Below are 24,486 nucleotides of genomic sequence, written 5' to 3' on the forward strand. Positions count from 1 at the left end.
ATATCTTACCATTCATCGTAAGAAGTGTTAGGTTTCGGCTATCCTTGAAATATATGTTTTTTTTTATTAAAACAACCTTGTCGACGAAAGTGATCACAATACGTGAAAAACACCTAACTTTGCCAACCTAGGAAGCATTATGTGAGAGCACGTATCTGCCACCAATTTTCGAGCATGATTTTTGGTGGTCACTCCCATTGTCCGGTTGGATCATTATGACCCCAGCTCATGGTACGACCTGATCAGTACACCATTAAGACATCGACAATTGCAATCACATCGCAGGTTTCCGATCACATATATACGAAGGCCAGAAAAGGCCAGGATTGCATAAAACGTACAACTCTTACGTTTTTAAACTTTCTAGCACGGCTTCTCGGTGTTTCTAAGGTCCAGCCAGCCTTGAAGAGCTAATGACTTTACACCCATCTGTCTTTCATCGAAGCAAGCAATCCCCACGACCTTAAAAGAGTTCAAAGTGGAAAATTTGCTCTCAACAATCATGACAAACACTGTATTCAATAGTTGGAAGGGAATTTGTCAAAGCCACTCTCGAGGCAACTGTAGTAAACACTGATAACCAAGAATTGTATGAGCATCCATTCATGGAGCTTCGGCTGGTAGCATTGGTTGTTGAAAACAGACCCTTTTTTTTTTTTTTTTTTGAAAACGTGACTTGTCCATATTTGACTCAGCATTGGTTGTCCTACACAGATCCAGGTTGTTTTTCTTTTCGAGAAGGTGGCTTGTTGAGACTAGGCAACCGAAAGAGCTCGGAGTGGCAGGTACGTGATGAATGTAAAGGCAACAGCACTGCATTGTTGATTCTTTCTGCTTCAGCTGTTGGAGCAATCTAGACTGAGCTACATACATCGCTTACCTGAACTCACTAATCATAGATATCAGGAATTACACGACCCCAACAGTAAAGAAGTGCAGGTTAAAGAACAAAATGAAAATGAAATAAAGAAATAAACGACGATGAACAACAAGGAAAAGATGGAAAACAAAAAAGAGGCTTTACTTATAAACATCAGCAGAACACATCCACGCATAACATATACAGGCGTCATCAGATCCTACTTTATAAAGATGACACTAATAGATATATCTGTAATTAGTACAGACGGATCATGGATGTGTGCACTCTTACAACAACAACAAACGCCTGGTAAGCTTCTCCACATGAAGCAAAGGGTGAGGAAGAAGATTTACAACAGCCCATGATTAATAAGGGTCATCGCATCAGCAGTTTGGAGTGAGTTGCCACCTTACCAATACAAGGGAACCTATTTATCCCATCTGCCATCCTGAAACAAAATTCATGAATCAGTTTCTCCCATCTCTCTCATTCAAGCATGCAAGACTACAAGAATAGCAAAGTTGAGTAATAAAATCCAAAACAGATACCACTGTATCATATTTTCTCCTTGGATTGAATTTGCTAATTAGAATATACAATTGAGATGGAACTAGAAGAGTATGATATCATCATCAGAGCAAGAGTGCCCTATATAAAATGAACATCACAAAAATTTTCACATAAGCACCTGAGACTCTTGGATTCTGACATGGGCCAAGACATCTAGGACAACCAAGATGCCAGCCCCTGCATCGGACATGTTTTACATACTCATCAAAAGAAACAATAGAAACTCAAGTATTATCAAATAAGTATAGCATAATAAGTGGAGCTTAACATTAGCAGCATACAGTTTCTCTTGGAGTAACAATTTACTCCAAGAGGCAATCTAATAATAGATACTAGCACTTTGAGTAGAACACTCTCGCATGGTCAGGTATGTACCACCTGAAATTCAGCAAGTGGTATGACAACATTGCAGTTGGAAACCTTCCAACTATAATTCTTGTACCCAGACAAAGACAACGGCACTATGATCATCATCTGCATATAGAAAGGTTCAGCAATGCTAGATCCTTTCATTTTCAAAAAACAAAGCTAGATCTATTCACATGATGAGATGAGTAGAAGGAAAGAGGCGTCGGAGGAAATGAATACCGAAACAGCAACTGTCTCCAATTTTCAGGGTCCTCATCTTTCTCATAGATAACATGATTCACCTCACAGTAATATGATACAGAGACGAATTTCAGTGCAGGCCAACAACAACATAGTTGCTACCATTTTTATCCCTGAACGAATTGCAGTGTAGCTCAACAACAGTAGAATTAATACCATTTTGGTACTTGAAAGGTGAAAGAATGAGAAATTGTTGACAAACGACCGCGGTCACAGAAGAGCAAACAGCAAAAGATCAATCGTTTACCGACTTCTTGATTCCTTGTTAACACAGAGAGAAAGCAAAGAGCAGTTACCTCAAGTGGCAGAGACTCCGTTGCATCAGAAAGAATTCATCTCAAGGCAGTAAGTGCGCCTTTTGAGAAGCAATTTCACTGCTGTCCCGTATGGCTCGTCGAAAACACTAGAGATCCAACACATGTCCGAAACCTCCTTTCTCACAAGTGATTGCTCGCTCGGTCTTATTGCCACCAGCGTTGCCCCTTTCAACACAACTCCATCTGGTAGTTCCAAGTGGGGAGCATACCATAAGCGCATATTGAGCGCAGGCACCAACGTCCTATTTGCTGAAGCAGAAGCCGAAAGGGGCTTGACCCTCAACTCCCCCAATTGCTCTTTGTTCATTTTTAAGACTCCTTGGCCGTCTGAATCAGTCAAAACCAAACTCTCAAGAGTCCGATGATCTGAGATAATCTGCTGAAGCAAATAGTGCCTAGCAGAGGCGGCAATCAAAGAGCTGATTGTCCAAACCACTCTTAATTTAAGGCCACCGTTGGTGTAGAAGGATTCGGGTATATTTCCATTGTCTTCCCCACCATTACAGAGAGCTTCTACGGGACTCGAGTTGTTCTCAAAGATCAGTGGATTTTTGGCACCAGAGGAGAGGACTGACGAAGCACCCAGAATGACACAACTGTCCAAAGTGGATCCAAATTCCGCTTTCCATTTCAGAAGGACTCCGTCGTCAATACCCAACTCTCCGCCTGGAAGTTCGATCCTCAACTGCCGGATCTCGTTGAAATTTTTGAGAACCTCGGTGGGGGAGTGATGAGAAACGTCGGCGTGGTCCCCTGGGGAGGTGGCAGAGGCGGGACTAGGGTGGGCGTCGTATTTTTTGGGGCCGAGAAATTGGCCAAGGGCTTGAAGGGGTTTGACGATTCCGCCAAGGACGAACCGGACAAGATGAGAGAAGACGGATTTACCCTTGTCGGAGGAGGAGTTGGGGGAGGATGGGTCATCGTCGGAGATGACGCAGTCAACCTTGACGACAACGTTGTCAACCTGGGGAACAAGGCCGTGAAATCGACGAGAGACGACGCAGCAGCGGCCGAGGGCCTTGACGTCGCCGATCTTGTTGAAGACGAGAAGCAACAGAGAGTCCGGCAATCTATCGAAGTGGTCGATGGGCGGGGACGAGGGGGTGGAGGGCTCACAACGGTCCGGTAGGTGGTAGTGGGTCCTGAGGAAGAGATCTTGCCGAGGCGATGCCATTCTCTCCTCTGCGCGAGATAAGATTTGAAAAACAAAATAAAATAACACAGCAACACACGGAGCCTAATCGATGCCGATTTCCGGATCTCCTCAATCCAAACAGAATGCAATCAGACGGACCGAAATGGGAGAGTCAGGGACAGAGAGATAGGATAAGCCCTTATCTGGAAGGCAGAAGAAGAAATTAAATAACACGGGCGCTTCCGATGGATGTACCCACTACAGAGATGACGAGAAGAGAAGAAGGCAAGTGGGAAGAAAACTTTGCAGAGAAGGAGAGAGAGGAGAGACCTCGCCTCACTCAAACCCTAACCCTAGAATGGAAAAGGAGCCATTGGAGTCAAGAGAGAGAGAGAGAGAGGTTGTTTATTTTTTTCTCTTCTGCCTCTTCTGGAGCTTCTTCTTCGTGTTTTGTCAGATCTAGGGCGTGGCCATAGAAGAATCGGAAAAGGCAAAGCCTTTTTTCTTTTTTTTTTGTTGCCTTTTTCTCTTTTACTCTTAATCTCAGTATCACCATATCTGAACCGAACCGGCTAACTGAACCAGGTTTAGTCTATTACAAAACCAATTTGATCGGGCCACCCCTTCTTATCCCTCTTTCATTACCGACTGATTCCTCCCTTTGTTGGTGGGCAACGCACCCTCTCCCTCCTCTCTATCAGGTGCAATTCTACATGTAAAGGGATATGATAAGGGCACTTATCCTCCTTTTCCCTCTCTTTCGGAAAGACCACTCAACTTCTCCATTATCTCACCACATTGGAAAGGCACATAGCCCTAAACCAGGCGAGAAGTAGAATGTAAGGGCCGGGTTCTGCGACTGGTCCGGGTCGCTTATTTGCAATGCAAATATACTATCGAATAAAGGCGACGTAAGATATGTGCATGTCCGTGTCTGGATCGGAATCCCGAATCGGAGTCCGATACTCCTTTTGTCGGATTCGGACCTTAGAGGGCTTCAGCAACCAACCCACCAACAAAGGAAACGGCATTTTGATTAAATTAAAAGCTACCTGCATTGCTGTTTTCCTTCTTCTCCAAAAGGAGGGAGAACAGGCTGGGAGAGACCGACCTCAAATCTCATTCTAACATAAAAGAATGGGAAGATTTAATTTATTTCAGTTAACTGGACTATAAAACAGAAACCGGAATTTTTATTATCCATACCGAGGCTGCCCATGTTATGAAAGAGCACGGCCTTTCCAACCAATTATGGAAGGACCCTTCCTCTTTTCTCACTTTGGCATGTGAAAGATAAGAGGCAAAGAGGCGAGGGTAAACTACCCCCTTCGGTCTTATGGAAAAAAAAAAAAAAAAAAAAAAACTCAAAATATTCTTTTAAAACATGCGACTCTGTACGGCCTTGCATGAACATTTATGACTCATGTGAATGGCCACAGACGTGCACACCCTCACGCACTCAGAATCAACCCACATGACCCTCCACATGCACCCACGCCTTACTTCCCTTCCCTTCCCGTCATCTATCTTTCTGTCTCTCCTGTATATTAAACTAATGCGTAAGATTCAAGCCAAAGCCATCTCGGAATGGGATCTGTTCAACCCAGAAACCTGAGTTCAGTTAAAACTTGAAGACCCAGAAACCCGTGTTCAGCTAAAACTTGTAGACCCAGAAACCTGCGTTCAGTTGAAACTTCTAGACCCAGAAACCTGCGTTCAGTTGAAACTTCTAGACCCAGAAACCTGAAGCCTGAGTGAGTTGAAACTCTTTCCGGGATCAGCAGACTGCTGTAAAATCCACTTGGTTTTATAAATAAGGTACACTTATCTCTGATCCTAAGCTCACACTTTTTCTTGTTTCCGTTGGGGGAGGATGAGAGATATAGATACCTTAAAGAAGAATTCATTAATGGCAGAGATCAAGTGATACCTGAGATGTTTACGGATTTCAGCCTCATGTTTAGGTGAGACCAGGGCCCTACAGAAGATTCTCCCTCTTTTCCCTGCAACCACTCTTATATCCATACCATTGTCTCCTTTACGTATTCATCATGTAATAATAAGAATAACGATATACAAAAGCATTAACACAATGACCTGGCTCCACCATTCATTGATCAAACAACTAAGATTTCTTTTTCTCTCTTTTCTAAACAAACACTTTGAGCTTTAATGTCTTCGTTTCCACTAAAATACTCCCCCCCCCCCCCACCTCAAGGAGATTCATACCATATTCAAATATATCCTATCATATGTTGGCTGAAAATAATACAAACAATCTCAGACAATCTAAGCTCTTTCTTTTACAACATATTGCAACGTCCACGTCTCCATAACGTAAGGACGTTCTTGTTTAAAGTTCAATTAAACTACTCTCCAGTCTTTAACTAGCACCATAATTAGCCAATATTATAGATGTATATAGTATTACAAGGAACTAAAGGGTCGTCTTGATACTGCAATCACAAAAGAAATGAGCCTTTCACATTGTTTTTTCTTCTCTTCCATTTAATACCCTACAGATCCAACTATATTTTAAAAGTAATATATGGCTGTCTTGACACTAGTACCAGAGTTTCTATAATATTTTGTCTCAACCATGTTCCCTAATGCTTTTCTGTTTTTTATGATTTTAGATCAATTCCCCTATACATTCATATTCCATAAACATGATCATATCTATTAAAAAATGGGTAAGGTTCACAGTACAACTATGTTTCATAATATTTAATTCCCACAATATCCCTTCCAAGCTGTAGTCTCTAGCACAAAACATTAAGCTTTTATATTAGTACTCCATATTCTGGATCTAGACCTTGCAGATAATCGAAACTGAGAAGTATAAACTATTAACAGATGGGACAATGCATACCATCATATAATGAAACACTTAAAAAGGAGCTACCAAGGGGCAGTTAAAGAGAAGGGGATCAATAGGTAGGCTGATTGGAGCAAATATGATTATTAATCAGGTTGGGAGTCAAATCTTCCACCTCACTCAGCCAGGTTGTCTTCAATCAGATTCACCTGCCTAAAACACTGAATAAATTAAAAAGGAGAATTTTCAACCGAAAAAAATGTAAACCAATAAAATGAACAAGACTGATGCTATACCTGTCCCGTTTTAGCTGTATAATATTTGAAGAAACTAAAGAACAATCTTTTCGATAAGGAACAATTAAATAAACTAGCTTCTTCACAGAAAACCTATAAGAAACGAATTTTGTGCTGAACCAAGTAACTCAAATTCATCCAACATATTTGCTTGTGGGAATCATTTACACCATCAACATCCGGGTCAAACTGATGACCACTGACATCACCATTTCCATCTTCCTGATCAACATCCAAATAGTCATTCTCATCTAACTTCATCATCTTCACTGGCAGACCACCTTGATGAACATCTCCCAGGATGAAGATAGGTTACGAGTTTATAGGGTCAAACAGGGTTTCTAGCCCTGAGAGGTCATCCGAGAAGTATCTGAAGGAGATCAAGTCATCTGGTTCCAGTAGAGATGGTCATTAAAGTGGTCTTCTAGTGAGGATGAAGTTATGTTGAACGAGCATGACTACATGGATGTTGATCAAGAAGAGATGGAAATGGTTATACGCATCTTCATTAGTTTGACATAGATGGTGATAGTGTAAATTGTTCCCACTAACAACATTCAATAAGCAAAAGAACAAGAAATGAGCAAAAAATATACAATGGACAAGGTTGAATGGATTGCATGGAAGAGAACCAGTTTAGTTCCTCCAATATGGATAACATAACCCTATGTCTCTGCATCTTTAAGTCCTGAATGAACCCTACTAGAAATGTTTAGGCCACAAACAATTAGCTCATCAAGTGCAAGGCCTAGACCTTGTACCATAGTGGCAATAACAGATGCCTGGTCATTCTTGAGGAGTAATATGATGTACCAGTGAAAACGACAACATATATCTCAAAATTTTATTAAAACTTTCTCGTTCAGCTATAAAGTTTAGTTCATATGCACGAGATACATAATAAAGACGTACTTCAAGCATCAGTATCCACAGAAGCATATGCACTTCGCCCACATCGGTCGCACACTTGGGGAGCTGATGTTGTCTCTAGTTTTCTAATCTGTTTTCGCATTGTTGGTAAATCAATCTCCAGCACATCTGACAATGCCTTAGATGCTTCATGAAGCTCCTCCAAACTGAAACCAACACACCAGATGAATAAACCCAACTTAAAGAAGCCATATACAAAATAGCACCTAATAAAACAAAACAAGGGACTACAAGCAGTTGTTTGTACATGTTATGTTTGCATTAATTAAACTTAGCATAATCAGCTTTCTAGTTAAGCAAGTAATGTTTTCTCACCTTACAGAGAGCGGAGGTGCCAATCTGATTACTGTATCATGGGTGGGTTTAGCAAGAATTCCTCTCTCCTTTAACTTTAGGCAGATATCATAAGCAGAGGCAGGAGAAAGGGCTTCGCTGTTCAACTCCACTGCATTGAGAAGACCCCTTCCACGCACTTCTTTTATTACTTGTGGAAACTGCTTTTGCAGTTCTTTCAGTTGGTTCCTGAATTCCTGCCCCATATCAGCAGCTCTACAAAATTGCAGCATAAAAAGTCACTAGTTATAATGAATGAAGAAAAGATTTGCAGCTTTGGTGCTATGGATTAGTAGAACGGGAAAAAAATGCAGTGCAAATATCGTAAATTTTACAGTGTGTTTGGATAGTAGAGAAGCACCACCTACGGAAAATGAGTGTGGAGGAAATGAGAATGTCAACATATATGGGTGGTAAAGATATGAAAAACGAAATCAGAAACGATTCAGCCCAGGAAAGGCTTTATCAATGACAATTGATAGAAAAGAAATGGAGAAAAGTAAAAATGTACTTGAATTGAAGTGTTAAGGAAAGTAAACTACACCACAAAGGAAGAGAAGGATTCAGATTGCTAACTCCTACATAGTTGGAACAAGGCTCTAAATGGTGATAATTTACATGATGATCCATATGAATACACAGAAAAAATTATCTTTGAACGGTTTTAGAGTATGTAGGTCATCCTTTAAAAATCCTGCCTGAAAGTAGTATTCACAAGGATCATAGCCATTAATCATATGCACACGTTGCATTTGCATACACAGCACAAGGGGTGAAGTGAATCTATTATTGGACAAAAAAATCACACAGGCTAATATCAACCGTCCCAGAAATGGCATCATATTAAGCTCATTTATCACATATACCACAGTCAGAGCACAGATCAAGGCTCTGGCCATGGTTCCAAATAGAGATTTTTGTACCAGGCCAGCCAGCGTTAAACTTACCAAGGCAAGGATTGAGTGTAGATGAATAACAAGTAGGTTAAGAGCCTTTTCCCTGGGCCAGGTTTTGTTGAGAAAAAGATATTAACTCCATTTATCATCGAACATCACCATGAATACTGACATGAAATCATGTTCTGTACTTAGCCTGATAGAGTAAATCAGTGTTGTAAAAGGTGATACCTCTTAGCAAGTTCTTCTTCTTCAACAGCATCAAGTGAAGCCATTGCCACTGCACTTGCCAAAGGATTTCCTCCAAAGGTGCTGACAATATTCAAAGACAGAAAACATTGAGACCCACGAATTTCTAATGACTTCTTCGTATAGAAGTAGAACGCCAGTTGGCTACATTTGGGTCCACTAAGATGTCAGCCAGGTGAAAAAATTGAATTTTATTGATTGAGAATGAAATTGGCCTTAAATCAGGATGGTTTTTAACTGGAATTTTTAAACTAGTTATAGGTATATATATACAATGTTCACATGCAACATGGTAAAAAATTGCAAAAAAATAAAGTTCAACCTTTGCTTACAACTATTTGCCATTACCTTCCTCAAACTCCCATATTCTAGGAACAATGTCATCTAACAAAGGAATCTTTAAGATGAGAAGATAGGATTAGATATAGAAGTTCTTATTTCCTAAAGCACTGAAGTACTTTTAGTTTTTTTTTTTAAATGAGCTTATTAAGAAAAAGAGAAAGCAAAGACTGAATAGACTTCTTCTGATTAGCTTTTTTGTTGAAATTCCCAGAGTTCATCTGATTAAAAAAAAAAATTCATTTGTCCACACGGATACAGAGACAAAACTTCTCATTCTGATCCATACCAAGATATGAATCAGAAGGCAAGCTTGTTATGATAGTAGTTGACAGATCTAAAGAGAATAGGCCCTTTTTCCTCAATCAGGGACTGTACTTTTGGCCCCGTATACCAAAGAAACTGGAGTTTCCTCCACAAGCAAGCTCTTATAGTAAAGCTTGCCTGTGAAAAGAACAACCAAAGTTGTCTGGTAAAACTGACATAAAACAAACATCTTAAAAAAGAAAGCAAATAGGACAGAAACATAGGGTAAAAAAGGAAAGGAATAGATATAGATGACTTTTCATCTTCTTTCGTTTCTCTATTTTTACAGATACAGGACAAAATTCCCTCCTCATATAAACTGAAACTGTAGTGAGAGTACATAAGCCAACATCTATTAGATAATAAAAAGTTTGTTGATCTTGATCTACATCTATATTTACCATGTAAAATGACCTACTTTCATCATAAGAAATCTTTGACATAAGTACTGTCGCATTATAATTCTACTAACATGTATTTAGAGATTATTTTGGTAAAACATAATATCTTGAAAACAATTAATATGAATATAGAGGGCTTTTAGTGTCTTTTCCCTCTCTCATGGGGATGTCCTGGTTAAGAAAATCATCATTTATCTATAGAGGCCCAATTCTTTGGTCTGATAACAATTTTACTTCACCAGCATGCCCCTCATTACTGAAAGATATGACAGGTACAGGAGGATGTGTTGTCTTATCAATTTGCAGATATAAATAACCTTTCTGCACATGTCCCACAACCATGTGAGCTACTCGTACAGTTAGCGGTTTACTGTTATAAGTTACATTTTCATCTATCAATAAAAACTACCTAGGATAGTAATAATAAATTACCACATTACCATTTAAAAAATATGATGTCCCCTGTCTAGGAGAGGAACTTAAAACTTTTAATAGCTATTAAACACAACTAACTTGAAATGACAAGAATAACTCCATTTTTATCCGAAAACAAACCTAAATGATGGTCTTCCACATTGATAGCAAAAATCTGATGCGTATCAGATGTCTCAAAAGGACCACATTTTCATAATCTGATTATGACCTTGCAAAATCATAATGCATTGTCTAAATCAGGTACACGTGATCAATACAAATACTCATCATAATTCACATAGCATGAACTACAACAAGTCATGATATTTTACTTACAAATTATAAATATTGAGAAGTGAACTCCAATTGAACTATGAAATGTCTTTTTTAAATGAAGTCAATTTTGAGATATAAGTACACACAACTTCTATGGTCAGTTAATCTTCAATAGGCAGCTCTCTCAATTCATAAAGGTGTTTTCAGTATGTGAACTATTTTTGACATTTGGAAGGACAATATGCTCATGTTACTATGCACAAAAATCATAATAAAAACTCAAACCTTCCATGTTCTCCTGGTTGAATGCAAAGCATGACATACTTGTCAGCCAGAACCGCACTCACAGGTATGACTCCAGCCCCTAGTGCCTTTCCAAGTATCTATTACCCAAAAGTAAAATGTAAGACAAAAAAATAGAAACAAAAAGAAAGTCAGACTAGAGAACAGAATGCGGACAATGAAGGACTTTTACGTGGCCATAGGCAGGAAGAAGTTAGGATGTTTGACATGTTCAAACTTTCCAGAAAAATAAAAATGTGAAATTAAACTACTGTCTCACCACAACATCAGGACGGACGTTTTCCCAGTCACATGCCAACATTTTTCCTGTGCGTGCTATGCCAGTTTGAATTTCATCTGCTATCATAAGAATATCGTATTTAGAGCAAAGTTCTCTAACAGCTGTCAGGTATCCATCAGGTGGAACTATAACCTGGAAGTATGTGGGGAGAAAAAGGAATAAGCAAAGCAATTCATAGCACGAAACAGCCAACTAGATACTGCAATGATCAGATGGAAGTAAACACTTCTCAGAGAGTAATTATCTCCACAGTACATACATATAAACCACACAGTCTCCAGTGTCGACTAGGAAACAATTTAGGAAAGTACTGAAGATCAATTGTTATGGATCAGTAACACATGCTTATAAATATTGAATTTGACAAGGAAAGAAAGGAATTGCACAAAAAAAGGGTCACAGGAACATGACTCCATAATCATCAACATATACAGATGGGAATAGAGTACTCACTCCTGCCTCCCCTTGGATAGGTTCAAATAGAAACCCTGCTATTTGATCTCCGTGTTCTGAAATACCCAGAAGAAAAATTCCAGATTAATTCTTGAATCACAGTGACTTCCATAAGAAGAATGCGACTCTCATTTCCTGAAAAAGAGCAATTTACTGTGGACTGCAAAAACAAGAGGTATCATTTTTTGGGATCTACTCAGACCATTTTGAGAGGGTCAGAGCTTTTTCCCAAGCATATGCACGCTAGCTTTTTCCCAAGTGTTAGCAGGAAAGGTTTTTTCCAAAAGAATGTGCATACCACATAATATAATAACTTTACTGAGATTCAAATTAAAAAACCCAATGACAAAGAGCAAACCCCAACTAACAGACCTTTAAAGATGTTCTCAAGACCATCTGCATCTCCAAATTCAACTTTCAGATGACCAGGTAACAAGGGCCCAAAGCCTCGGGTAGCATCATTATCACAACTCATAGAAATCACAGCCAAGGTTCGACCATGGAAGCAACCACAGCAAGAGACAATAAGAGCCTGAGCAAAACTAGTTTGTTTAATCATAGTAAAAATTTCAAATAGGATTCATAAATAACATTGAGCACCTTATTGTTGGGTATATTTTTCTTTAGATAACCCCATTTTCTTGCCAATTTAAGAGCTGTTTCAACACCTTCTGCTCCAGTATTCATTGGCAGCATCATTTCATAGCCAAACATGCTTGTCAGGCGTTTGGCAAAGATTGGGAATTGATCATTATAGAAAGCCCTAGAACTGAGAGTGAGTTTTCCGGCTTGTTCAATTACTGCTTTCATGACTTTTGGATGGCAATGTCCCTGCAGTACATGTGAGTGACAAATTAAAAATTCTATGAACATAACATGAGATAAAAAATGGAAAGCCAATAACAGTTATTCATAAAGAACCATACAAACCTGGTTAACAGCAGAGTAAGCAGAAAGGAAATCCAAATATTTGTGGCCTTCAGGATCCCATATGCAAGTACCCTTGGCTTGAGAAAACACCATGGGGATGGGATGATAGCTGAATTAAGCACACAACATATCTGCATTACGTCCTAGTGTGAAGCAGTTCTAAGAGTGTGACATGATGAGAAGGGAACCCATGTAGCATGTGATTAAGAATGACCTCCAGCAAACAAGTTATTTTCAAGGTAGAAGTTAAAGGAGATTAGAAGGGAATAATATACATGTTAGAGAGAGAGAGAGAGAGAGAGAGAGGGAGAGAAACCATGTCACACTTGGATGCATAGTCTATAAGCTTTCATAATTAACCAAATGATCAATTTTCTCATCACGGTTGTTAAAAAATTCTGTACCCTACTTTAAAATAATAATAATAATAATCATAAGAATAATAATAATAATTCTGTATCCTAGAGGGACCAAGTGGAATGTCATATATTCACATCAAAGAAAAACCAGTATAGTAGTTATTAGCACGGCTCTCCAGGTCTTGCCCCTGTGAAGTGAAAATGGTCCCAGGCCTACAGGCACTCTGTTGCAATGACAAGAGACAGTTAGCCATTCCCAGCATACTGATCAGAACAGCTTAGTCACAAAAAAAATCAGTAATAGGTCCCATGATGTTCAATATTCAGATCTTGTTTAACTATAAGGATATGCTCCTTGTTATTAGATCTTAGTTTACATGTACAAGTTCAAATGGTTTGAGTGTTAGCCAGATTTTGATAACCATTTCAAGTGTACCATAGGAAGTTTCATCTTTTTCCACCAATGAAAAATTAAAATCACAGACAAATGAACCCTCAATAGCTAGCATATAGGTTTAATAGTGCAACCAACACGATCTGACAATGCTTGAAGTCTTTCAAATACCAGATTCTAGATAGCCAGTAAACACTTTGTAGATGGCATAGAGGTTAATACAGGGATCCCATCATCAAGTGTTGGAATAATCTTCCTGAACCCTTTTCAGTCTACAAAACCTTTTCTCCTCTTCTACCCAAATTACTATCAGACTTCCTCTACCTGTTGTTAGTCAACCAAACAAAATTGGTGGAACACTTCTCAGTCACCGATATAATAACCATCTCAAACAGCTTCTTTTTTCCTTGTCAGTTAGCCTCACACACTAAGGGCACTATAACTCCCTTGTGTATGATTTTGATGAAACGCTATACATATGGATGTAACAGAAAACGAGAACTTCAAGCATCTTCATCATTCATAAAAGAGTAAAATGAAAAAAAGAAAATGAAAAAAATGAAAGCATCCTAATTAGGTAATATACTACATTGTGTGGCAGCCTCTGGAACTGATCTGAAACCAGATACAAGATTAACATGTTTCTGACCGCTCGTCTTCAACCTGAGATTATCAGGTGATAGAACTTCCATTCAAGTAATGCGAAAAGCAAGCAGGAAAACTTTAAACAACTATCTAAGAGTAGAGAACAAATGCAACAGTTTAAGTAATCTGTTCTTCTGGGAAACGGAGATAGCATCATGCGAAGACCAAATATCCATTAATCATTCGCATGCAAACTCCTTTAACAAATGAAGACCCGATGGAAGCTCTTTGTCAAATGAATGGTAATGATGCGCTATATTTGTTATGAAAACAGTATATGTTAACCATAACGAGCAATTCATACAAATCGATCACTGATTTTCTCGTACACCAAAAGAAGCTTATCGCATCTAGACAAACTTCTAACCTATTGAAACAGATGCACAATAGTCGTAAACTGATACGGTGAAAAGGCAGAGACAAGTTTTACGATGCAAGCATCCAAGCAAATTATTATAAGAGAAAATAGAATATCGCATAGCTCGCTCTAGCAGCACTTTCATGAGCCTACAGGACATAACACTGTAATCGCATACACATCCAAGAATGCTCATCCCGATAAATTAGAAAATTCCGACCGAGAAAACATATCAATCATACAACACATGAATGAACATTAATATACTATAAGTAACGACGCGAGAGAAGGAAAAAAAAAAAAAAACGAAGAAGAAGAAGAAGAAAACGTACTTGTGAGCACTGTACTCATATTCCAAGCCAATCAGCTCTAGAGAACTGGAAGGGCTCCCATGAGGAAGAGCGCTAAACTTCCTTTTACAAATCCTATTGAACAGACACGGCAAATTTCTCCAGGTTGCCATCCTCCAAACGTTTTTCCAAAACTCTGTTGCCTGCTTCGAACAAAGTAATCATACACCAAACTCACTCGCTGAATTCTGTTTAATCGTTTTTTCTGCTCTGAATTTGCAGAGCTGATTCGGATCACTCAGTCGCAACTCGCAGCTTTCTTTTTTCTACTGTCTTACCCATTTAGCATTTAAAAATGCATTTTAGGATCATTCAGATACTTCTGAGATTCCGAAACTGCCCCTTGGCCCTGGCTCTTCTCTCCTCAGCCGTGAACAACTTTGTCCGTCTCTTGAGGGCTAGGAAAAATCGTAGGGTAGAGGGGTGGGTGTTCACGAGTTCCGACAAAAAGGGATGTTTGGGAGTGCGTAAGGGGCACGAAAACCAGCACAAAAAGTGACTCACCCCATGCACCATGACTGGAAAGCCTACAAGACGTTTCAGACGTGTGAAAGTCATACCAGTCGGTGAAACGAAGTACATGAATCAATTTTCCCTGCTGGGTTTTCTACATTTCGTAGCTCACCGGCTACTGGAATCCCTTCCTTTGGGTAGGAGCTGATCCCAGAACAATTAATGACATTTCGAGGTTAGAAAACACTTAGAAACACACGTCAGAGACCACTTGAAAGAGAGAAATAAAGAACTGCGCCTTGGGTGAGGGTTGCTTGCGTTAAATAGAAGATAAACAACATTCTTTCACTAGGATATCAAAGAATCATCCATGAAATCTGATGGCATTAGCCAGGCATGCGGTGGAGGCCAGAGAAAAGGCCGCCGGGCAGTCTCACCCGCCCGTAAGGTTGACCGGCAGTTTTAAAAGTGACATTCGTAAACCGGTAAAATGTCATTACTTGGATATTCCTTCTCTTTGCCTATCTAAGCGCTCAAGAGGGTGGGAGCGCCAGGAAATAACATAGCAAAGGCATCAGAAAGCTGCAAAATATTTTCCAACATTTGAGTTTTTTGGCGCTTAGCAAAACAAACACAAAAACTAACTCTACTTGTGGAGACAACAATGGGAAAGACAACCCCTACTAGCCCTTGAATCTTGACTGAGATGTTGTATTTCTCATATAATTGAAGGTATTAGATTAGGCCTAGTGGGGGTCGCCATTGTAAAAGTAAACAATTTTGCACAGGCACAGAACAGCCCACATACCCGCACAAGTACAAAGCAAGCCCGGACTAACATTTGCTATTGCAAGGGGCATCACACACAACATAGAAAACAAGAAAGCAAGCCAGCACGTTAACGTACACATCATACAGTAAAGTCATTTTTCTTCCCCAAAATCATAGGCTTTACGGAGCCATGCCACCATTTCTCACGACTCGAACAGTTTCTTCAAAGAACCAGAGCATCCCCAGAAAAATAACAAAACATTACTAGGTCCTAAACTTTAATGGGTTTCAGAAACCCATGCTGCAGTTGCCCTTTTAATACGGTCTGAGACCCATTGCCATAGGTGCTCGATCAGTACCGTACATTTGCCTTTCCTCAAAAACATAACACCCGCTTAGGGCACCTCAACAGACAGAAATATTCACGGGTTTAGACAGATATGACTCTAGATATGACGTTGTCAACAATTGGGCAGATCAGTGGAAATCTACGGGTTTAGACAGATATGACTCTAGAGAAGAACCAGATATGCTGCTACATTCCTACAGATCTAGCAAACAGAAAATTGATGAAAACGGTTTATATAATAGAATTCACAAATCTACCAGTCAGATGAAACTTCGGTTGGTTATGTACATGGCTCAAGAAGACATCCATCAGGTTATGAGAATAGCCAGTTTGTAAAAAACCAGTATACAGATTAAACAAAGACAGTTTACTATGCATATTACTGCCCCTAGAGAACTTAACAGAAGGAAAAATGCAGTGGACGGAATGGTTTGGATCCATCTGAACAGTCATATATTAGCTAAAATGAGAGACTTATTTAAAATACGGACCAACTATCAAACCGCAGATTGACGAACAACAACTCTGAAGCCAAAATGGAGTTATGAGAATGAACACAAGTAGGATGTCTCCCAGCTTGTGAAAGTAGCCTATTGCAGCCTTGAAAACTAAACAGAAGCAACAAAAAACCTAACAATGACGATTCTTCTAGACTTCAAAAATATTCTCCAGATGCCAGAATGGGATTATCAGACTTCCATCCAGGGGGGAGAAGTTATAAAATCTTTTAAGGTGGAGTAGAAGTTTACTAATATAAATTACAATTCAAAAAGCACTGAGAAAAAAAAAAAACCAATCAAACAATTTTAACTCCAGTGAGACAAAGAGGATAGATCATACTACCAGTGATGCCAGGAATGTTGGGAACACTTGAAAAAAGAAAATACATACATAGATTGAACAATGTGTTTGATAACGATCAGATTAATTTGGATAAAACATCAAAAGAAACAGGAACTGAGATGATCGATAGGCACACCAGTCGCACAGAGCGCACTGAGATTAAACAAAAAGCAGAGAAAGAAAGACCCTAAAAGCTGCTAAAGGCAAACAGGAGAGAACAGATTCATAAACGTCGAAGACAGAATGGTCTGATTAGCCAGAAATACGTCAAGCCATGAAACCCTTTGCAATTTTGAGTTGAACTTTGCCTTGATGGAATGAAAAGAGTGGCTCAGCATGACTTCCTAGGATGACATGTCATTTCCCTTCTCTCAAGAGGCAGAACCTAGAATGATCTAAGGACAGGGAATGCCTCTGAGACGGAATATGCCAAATAAAAGTAGAGTTCACCTTTCCAGACTCATGACAAACTGAAAATAGCATGATTTATGTGGCCAAAATGAAGGCCTGAATCAAGTTCTCAGCTGCACGCTTCTCCTCAGGTGTACCAGATATTTGAGCAATACGATCGGAACGAGATGATCTTGAATCAAGAATCTCAACAACGGCACCAGAAATCTACAAAAACAAGCAGAAGAAATGAACAGAGAGCACAAATAAATATATGGGACTATGTTTTGAAAACTGAACAATGATGAATAAACTGATCAAATCACAATCAGAGATGAGATCGTTCATTTGAAAATCAGTATGAATAAAAGAAAAAAAAAGATGTGATTCTTTTCTTTGGACAAAAAGTGAGAATCTGATAACGCATAAGATATACAAACTATCGTTAACAGCTACATGAAGTTAAGAATTCCATGCACTGTCAATAAAATCAACAAATGAACAATTTTCTCAAGAAGCAGCCATACTAAATGACATGAACTTAATTAGATAGCATACGTGCCAAAAGGAAAGTGACAACAAAATATACTCATGTTGAGTTTTTTAGTAGACCAACAGAACATAGCAAATAGAAAAGAGTACTTGAAGGCAGATAAAAGGTACACTTCCACATAGGACTTCCAAATACGGGAATAAGACAAGGCAATATATGGATGGAACTGACCTTACGGATATTTGCAATGTTTGCCCCACCTTTTCCTATCACTTTACCCACTGCATTTGCAGGAATCACAATCTCAAGAGGTGAAGGCTGCAATCTGCACAATAAGATTTTTTTTAAAAAAAAGAAATATATAAGAGCTACAAAAATGCCAATTAAACACCAAAATTTCCAGGTCAATACAAACCCTGCATATGCCTTTGATGAATAAGAAGGAATGGATCCATAACCATTTTCAACCTACAAAGCAAATACAAGCGAGTCATCAAGCTGGACAAGAAAACAAAGACAAATTATAGGAATAATTCTTACCAACAACAGCATTTAACTGATTGACAAACAAAAACATAAGTTTCTTCAATAACAGAAGTGTTGCAGATTTTCAAAAATTTGGTCTGAATAATGTTGTTTCAGTTAGTTTTCACTTATAGAGACCTATTAAAGCAACCCAGGCTCAGTTGGTTAATGCAGTTTCTGCACACAAGGGACCTCATTTAAGAATGTACAGAAGTTTATGTAGTTCACAATGTTAGGATATTGTCCCATCCAATTTCAACACTAAAAAAACCATGAAATGCTGTAAGATACTTCCTCTACCAAATTGATAGACCTAACTAACATAATAGAAAAAGTTGCTAGGTTGCAGACATTAAGTACCGGAAATGATCCATATCCATAGAGACTGCTGGTTGAAAACATGCCTAAGCCAGAGTTAGGGTGATCCATGCGTTGATCATAACCCAAAGGAGCAACACTTGGCAAAGCTGCTGATGGAACAGCAAGACCACCACCAGTAGCATACATGGGAGGTTCTACAGGAGGAAGGGGAGGTGGAGCACTGCGACCTACACCTTCTTTATCTTTCAACACATCATCCCTCAGCCTCAGAACTATCTGAACTAGAGCATCTCTCACACTTCCAACCTCTCCAACCACCTGGATGCAAACAAAAGAAAGAGTAGCAGCATAAGGAACTATCCATTAACAGGAAATACTCCACAGAAGAAGGAAAGAACTAAACAAAAGCAGAAATGCACAAGAAAGTGGAACACTATAGCTAAATAGAAGTTGCTGCACTTCTATCATATGGATGAGAGGTTCAAGGATCCTGCATGACAGAATAGTATCAAACCCCATTAGTCAGAGATCACTAGCTCAAGCCACCAGAAAGCTCATTGGACTGGTGGCATGGCCAATTCAGGCCCAAGCCAGTCAAGACATCAGTTGGCTGGCCTTTCTCCAGAGATTTCAGTTTTTTAATTCTTCGAAGTACATTTGAGCCGGTGGACCAACTCTCTGTCCAGTAAGAACCAACAGAGGCTCGGGTTCACGCTCAACCAAGCTGAATTGGCCTGACAGACTCCATAACACTATTTTAATTATCCCATACATAGCACATGCATAGCATTTAACTCATTATATATGAATCTCTAACCAACCATTTCTAGCTAGAAGAGAGCAGGCAGAGGTTGACAGCAGATATGAAGGGAAATAGTAATCCCCATTATAGATCAACATGATTAAGAACATCATAAGTTGGATACTGTATAGTTTAATCCGTACAAATAAATAAACACGCCCACAAGAGTACAAACACACCTCTACAAGTTCATCATCATCAAAGGCACATTTTGGTTTTTCACTTTTTGAGATACGAACATCAGCTTTAGTTCTCTTACGCATCTCATTGATAATTGCACCACTCTTTCCAATAAGACAACCAATAATCTTTGATGGCACAAGTATACGCATGGTCACTGTATCATCATCATCATAGTCATTGATTTTTCCTTGCAACAAAAGAACAGCTTCAACCGCAGTGGACTTTATATCATTGGAGGACTGTCAACAGAATAATATGGATTTTAATCTTGTGAACTGAAGAGGAAAATACATTAAGAACGCAAAGGCTAAGTTCCAAACCTCTGAAGAAGTCACGGTGATAACACATTCATCCCAGTCTTCTTTTGGATCATTGACATCAATGCGGGCACCACTCGCCTGCCTCACACTTTTAATGGAGCTTCCCCCTTTGCCAATGACACGACCAATCTTGTCTGAGGGACACAATACTCGTACTATCATCTCCTCTGAGTGGGTCGGGCCACCATATGCAGAAACAACAGGAAGAGCAGATGAATAAATAGGCCATCCACCTGACGTATCAGGATATCCATGAATTTCTGGGACATGAGGTGTTGCACCCATAACTGGTGGTGCAGATTGAGGGGCAACCATAGCATCTGCACTAGAATAAAATCCACCAGCAGGATAAATGGGAACATCTGATGGAATGATGATGCTTGGTGGTAGGTCTGCCACAGAAGTTTCAAGAGAAATCTCTTCCTTTGGAGAGAACTTATACATAATTGCGGATATAGAAAACAGTGCTTTCTTCACTGCTCCAGCCTCACCACTTATCTACATGAAAATTGTACAGTTTGAACAAATATTAGCAAAAGTATGTAACAAAATATGGATCACACAATAGTGCTATTATCTTATTCTATCACCAAGATGGAAAAAATTATAAAAATAATCAGAACCATAACTAACATTGGAATAAAGATATCCTATCATCAGGACTGAAAAAAAAAGGTCAAAACAATAACTTACAATGGAAATAAAGATATACAAAAATAAAGATAATATACTCAGACAAAATGGGATTCAAGCTATTAGATCTCAACCTAATGTCCTTCTTTTTAATACAAAACCTAACAGCTAAATTAGAAAGTCCGTGCACTATACATAGATAGATTAAGACTCCATATTTCTTTTTTCCCATTTACATGCACATTCATGATTCATGTTCTATATAATGCAGAGGATGGAAAACATAAAAAATTTTAACAAAAAATTCAATCCAAGAAAATGGAAAAGATTAAAATTCATGGACATGATACTTCTGAACAATAAAAATATGCTTCCAATTTTTATTTTTTTCTGTGGCAGCTTTCTCAATGAGCCTGCTCAATGCATACTAGGATTCAACCACACCCATATTTAGAGGTCTGAAAAAGTTCAACCATTAATACCAGATCTTGTATTTAGCAGACAGGGCAGAGAAGAGTTCTTCAAAGTTCGGTCCCTTCAAATACATTAGCACATTCAGTAGGGTAAAACAAAGTCACTTATTCATGAAAGTCGCATGAAACCATTCATGCCATATAAGTTGCATCCAGGTATGTAAGCAGTTACCTGAACAAAGTTGTCAAAGCTCATTGCACATGAATGAGTAGGATCATTGGGATCCTTTGCAGTTACCTTGATCAATGTTCTGGTCTTGCTTCTAATTTTCTTAATAGTAGAACCAGATTTACCAATAACATTTGCCACTTGACTACTCGGGACAAGAATTTGAGCATCCTCCCTGCGTTTCTTGTCAGAATCCTGAGTAGCAGCCACTGCATTGGCTATAGCAGCATGAATTTTGAGAAGTGCATCCTGAGCTGGACAAAGAGGTTTCATATCATTTTCATCTGGCTCTTTATCGTCTTTGCTTTTGACATGACAGTAGATTGTCAAAACTCTTTCTTTTGATCCTGGGAAAGGATCCACAACTTTGATTTTTGAACGTGTCTCTTGTCTGATGGAATTTATTACTTTGCCACTTTTTCCAATAACACTTCCAATAACATTATCAGGGCAAAGTATTCGATACACAACCAGATCTCCTTCAGAATGGGTATCTTTCTGTATTTGATTAAATCTTTTCTTTTGGTGCTTGTCGTCCACATCATTATCTCTATGAGAGCGTGATCTCTTGCCAGTTTCACCCATACTAGAAGAAGTAAGGTGGTTCCCTTATTAACAGTTTGCAAGTTGAGCTTATAACACAACTACCTGTGGGGAAAAAACGAAAAGAAAGGCAAGAAGAAGAATAAACAATGCGTCCAATAAAGACAAATATCTGGCACCAAAAAGTAATGGACTGCATTAAATTAAAATTAGATTAGCTAATTTTTATTTCAAAATTATGATTAAATGGAGAACGATATATGGTAAACTAAAGTTGAAAAGCATAAAGATTCAACTAAGCACGAAGATAACATCATTAAAAGATCTTTTCGAGTAAATAACAACACCAACAAAAAAAAGAAAATAAAAAAAGACAGATTCAGTGTAAAATAAGTTTAAGCAGGAACCAAAGCTCGTTACATTGCGTTAAGAAATAAAACAAAAGAGAGAGAAACAGTAAACATGTGATTTACTAACACGATGTATTTAAAAAGTTAAAAGTCTTTTGATAACCGAAGAGCCCTAGATAATAACTTCGAATGGGTAGAGTCAAAAAGCCGATACTCACTAAACAAAGATTACAAACGGTTAACAAGAATAAAAAGATATTTAAAGAAAGCCAAAAACATTAGCAAATGAAGAAATATATATTATTCGAAAAGAAATACTAGACTAAAGGGGGGAAACGTAAGCTCCATTGGTTAGCGCCGAGTTTTTCCCTACCTAAGACAAAGAACTTCAGTCCACCCACAAAAACCATCTACAGATTAACTCTACCAGAAACACGCACAAGGAGCGAGCAACGTGTAGTGAAAAAAAACCAATGTTTTTTTGCGAATAAAACAACGAAACATTGCAGCCTTCAAAGGAGAAGAATAAACCGCGAAAGAAGTGAAACGGTGGAAATAAAAACACACTGGAAGTGTAAAAGAATTAATTATTGGTAACGGGCAACAAAGACGGTATAGCTTGGAAGGAACTGGTGCAAAGGCAGGCATTCAAACCCTAAACCTAGACAACCTCGAGCAAGAGGAGAGAAGAGCGAGCACCTTCGAACGCGAAGAGTCCTACCTTGTGAGAGAAGAACCAAAACCCTACACCAGAAGCTGTCGCACCTCCGCAGCTGGCTCCAAAACTGAAACTTTCCCGTCGAGTGGAACAGGGTGACTGATGGAATATGCCAGGACCTATATGGCTCTATGCCCTCCCAGAACCCTCATATCCAACACGGGCTTAACGACTTTCGAGTATCGGCCTCTCGGGTCTGTTAGAGATGGGCCAGAAACGAGTGGGCGAGTACTATCCCATACTTAAAAAGTTAAATTATATTTTTATTTTAAAACTAAATTAATATTAATTTAAAATAAAAATACCTTTATTCATTTAATTTTTAAGTAAACTGTATTTAGAATTGTAGCATGGGCAAAGTATCATTTAATTATAAGCAGTTTTTAAAAAATTATTCAAATTAATAATTATAGAAAAAAGAAAAAAAGAGTGATGCTGAAAATTAAGGCGATATATAAATATTAGAATACATAATATGTAAGTAAAACATAACTATTAGTTATATAATATTTTTTTTATTATAAAAAAATAATACATTAAAATCATTATTAAACTGTATGTTAAAATATCCACTTTTATCCATTTTACTATAATTTTTGTTTTTTATTACATGTCGATCTTTATATTAAAACAACGACATAAAAAAATTCAAATATTTGGCGAATTATCTCTGTGCGGGAAAGAGACAATAGGATTACTCGAGATTGCAAAAGAGCAACTCTCCCACAGTAGCCATTACTCTGATGACGCCATCGTCCAGGATCGCAACGGAAGGGTAGCAAGCCTATTACGTTATGAAAGAGGCATAGAATAAGAACAAGAAGAAGATATTGCAATGTGTTGACTTGAGACACAAATACTTTTGAATAATATTTTATGACTTATTATTCTTTTCCGTTTAGGAGGTAATTTATAATACATTACATGTTGATTTTAGATCAATTTAGATCCTAAAATCAAGGAATAAAATCACACACCATAATAAATTTTTTCGTTTTGATTCTATGAAAGATTTCATTTTTTGAAAGGAAGCACAGACAGCTCACGCCAACACTCTCCCTCAAGTGGTGTGTACAGATATCAGATGCCCAACTTGCCAAGTGAGTTGTATAAGTTATTACTACGTACTACGCTTGATCTGAGACAAAAATATACCATATATCCGCACTTCTTGAGCACTCCATCGGGTGTGATCAGCGGAAGTCTATTTGTACGATCCGATTCGGATGTTCAGTTCAGTCCAGTTCGGTAATTCGGTTCGATCAAGTCTGATCCGAGTCAAATTTGGTTTCGTCGTCTTCTTCGTCGAGAGCACTTCTAAACCATG

At 38.5% G+C, this 24,486-nt stretch overlaps 3 protein-coding genes across 5 annotated transcripts; all 3 read right to left on the reverse strand.

Annotated features, from left to right (window-relative positions):
- Positions 1-354: 354 nt before the first annotated feature.
- On the reverse strand, positions 355-3,963 carry LOC137953429 (F-box protein At5g46170-like). Of its 2 annotated transcripts, XR_011112380.1 has the most exons (3): positions 2,338-3,963; positions 1,025-1,310; positions 355-880 (listed from the first exon to the last, which is right to left on the reverse strand). XR_011112380.1 is itself a non-coding variant. In XM_068800839.1 (2 exons), exon 1 carries the CDS (start codon positions 3,530-3,532, stop codon positions 2,363-2,365), a length of 1,170 nt encoding a protein of 389 aa, XP_068656940.1. In that variant the 5' UTR covers positions 3,533-3,963; the 3' UTR covers positions 1,001-1,310; positions 2,338-2,362. The 2 variants fall into 2 exon arrangements, 1 of the variants encoding a protein (XP_068656940.1); XM_068800839.1 differs by lacking the exon at positions 355-880 and having other exon boundaries at positions 1,001-1,310.
- Positions 3,964-6,192: 2,229 nt separating this feature from the next.
- On the reverse strand, positions 6,193-15,147 carry LOC137953229 (ornithine aminotransferase, mitochondrial). Of its 2 annotated transcripts, XM_068800514.1 has the most exons (11): positions 14,806-15,147; positions 12,718-12,826; positions 12,388-12,618; positions 12,160-12,319; positions 11,788-11,843; positions 11,314-11,466; positions 11,037-11,134; positions 8,998-9,078; positions 7,853-8,086; positions 7,520-7,683; positions 6,193-6,524 (listed from the first exon to the last, which is right to left on the reverse strand). In XM_068800514.1, the coding sequence occupies exons 1-10, from the start codon at positions 14,934-14,936 to the stop codon at positions 7,521-7,523; spliced, it is 1,416 nt and encodes a 471-aa protein (XP_068656615.1). In that variant the 5' UTR covers positions 14,937-15,147; the 3' UTR covers positions 6,193-6,524; position 7,520. The 2 variants fall into 2 exon arrangements, with proteins under 2 accessions (XP_068656615.1, XP_068656614.1); XM_068800513.1 differs by lacking the exon at positions 6,193-6,524 and having other exon boundaries at positions 7,207-7,683; positions 14,806-15,146.
- A 946-nt stretch (positions 15,148-16,093) lies between these two features.
- LOC137953153 (KH domain-containing protein At4g18375) lies at positions 16,094-23,259 on the reverse strand. The gene is made up of 8 exons (XM_068800400.1): positions 23,163-23,259; positions 21,552-22,196; positions 20,274-20,771; positions 19,950-20,192; positions 19,008-19,286; positions 18,538-18,590; positions 18,354-18,447; positions 16,094-17,857 (listed from the first exon to the last, which is right to left on the reverse strand). Exons 2-8 carry the CDS (start codon positions 22,131-22,133, stop codon positions 17,726-17,728), a joined length of 1,881 nt encoding a protein of 626 aa, XP_068656501.1. The 5' UTR covers positions 22,134-22,196; positions 23,163-23,259; the 3' UTR covers positions 16,094-17,725.
- Between the last annotated feature and the right edge of the window lie 1,227 nt (positions 23,260-24,486).

This window comes from Aristolochia californica, unplaced genomic scaffold (assembly GCF_029961685.1).
Source record: "Aristolochia californica isolate CCGP_79_NKW_82.1479 unplaced genomic scaffold, dmAriCali1.0.hap1 SCAF_16, whole genome shotgun sequence".
In the NCBI taxonomy this organism is placed as follows: Eukaryota; Viridiplantae; Streptophyta; class Magnoliopsida; order Piperales; family Aristolochiaceae; genus Aristolochia; species Aristolochia californica.

Excerpts from the sequence above, each read along its gene's own strand:
- LOC137953229 (XM_068800514.1), bottom strand. The coding sequence starts at position 14,936 with ATGGCAACCTGGAGAAATTTGCCGTGTCTGTTCAATAGGATTTGTAAA. Across the intron at positions 12,827-14,805 it reads TATGAGTACAGTGCTCACAA|CTATCATCCCATCCCCATGG; the intron begins GTACGTTTTCTT and ends TGCTTAATTCAG. Across the intron at positions 9,079-11,036 it reads CAACCAGGAGAACATGGAAG|CACCTTTGGAGGAAATCCTT; the intron begins GTTTGAGTTTTT and ends GAATATTGTCAG.
- LOC137953153 (XM_068800400.1), bottom strand. The coding sequence starts at position 22,133 with ATGGGTGAAACTGGCAAGAGATCACGCTCTCATAGAGATAATGATGTG. Across the intron at positions 18,448-18,537 it reads TCATCAAAGGCATATGCAGG|ATTGCAGCCTTCACCTCTTG; the intron begins GTTTGTATTGAC and ends CTTATTGTGCAG. Across the intron at positions 17,858-18,353 it reads ACATTGCAAATATCCGTAAG|ATTTCTGGTGCCGTTGTTGA; the intron begins GTCAGTTCCATC and ends TTGTTTTTGTAG.
- LOC137953429 (XM_068800839.1), bottom strand. The coding sequence starts at position 3,532 with ATGGCATCGCCTCGGCAAGATCTCTTCCTCAGGACCCACTACCACCTA.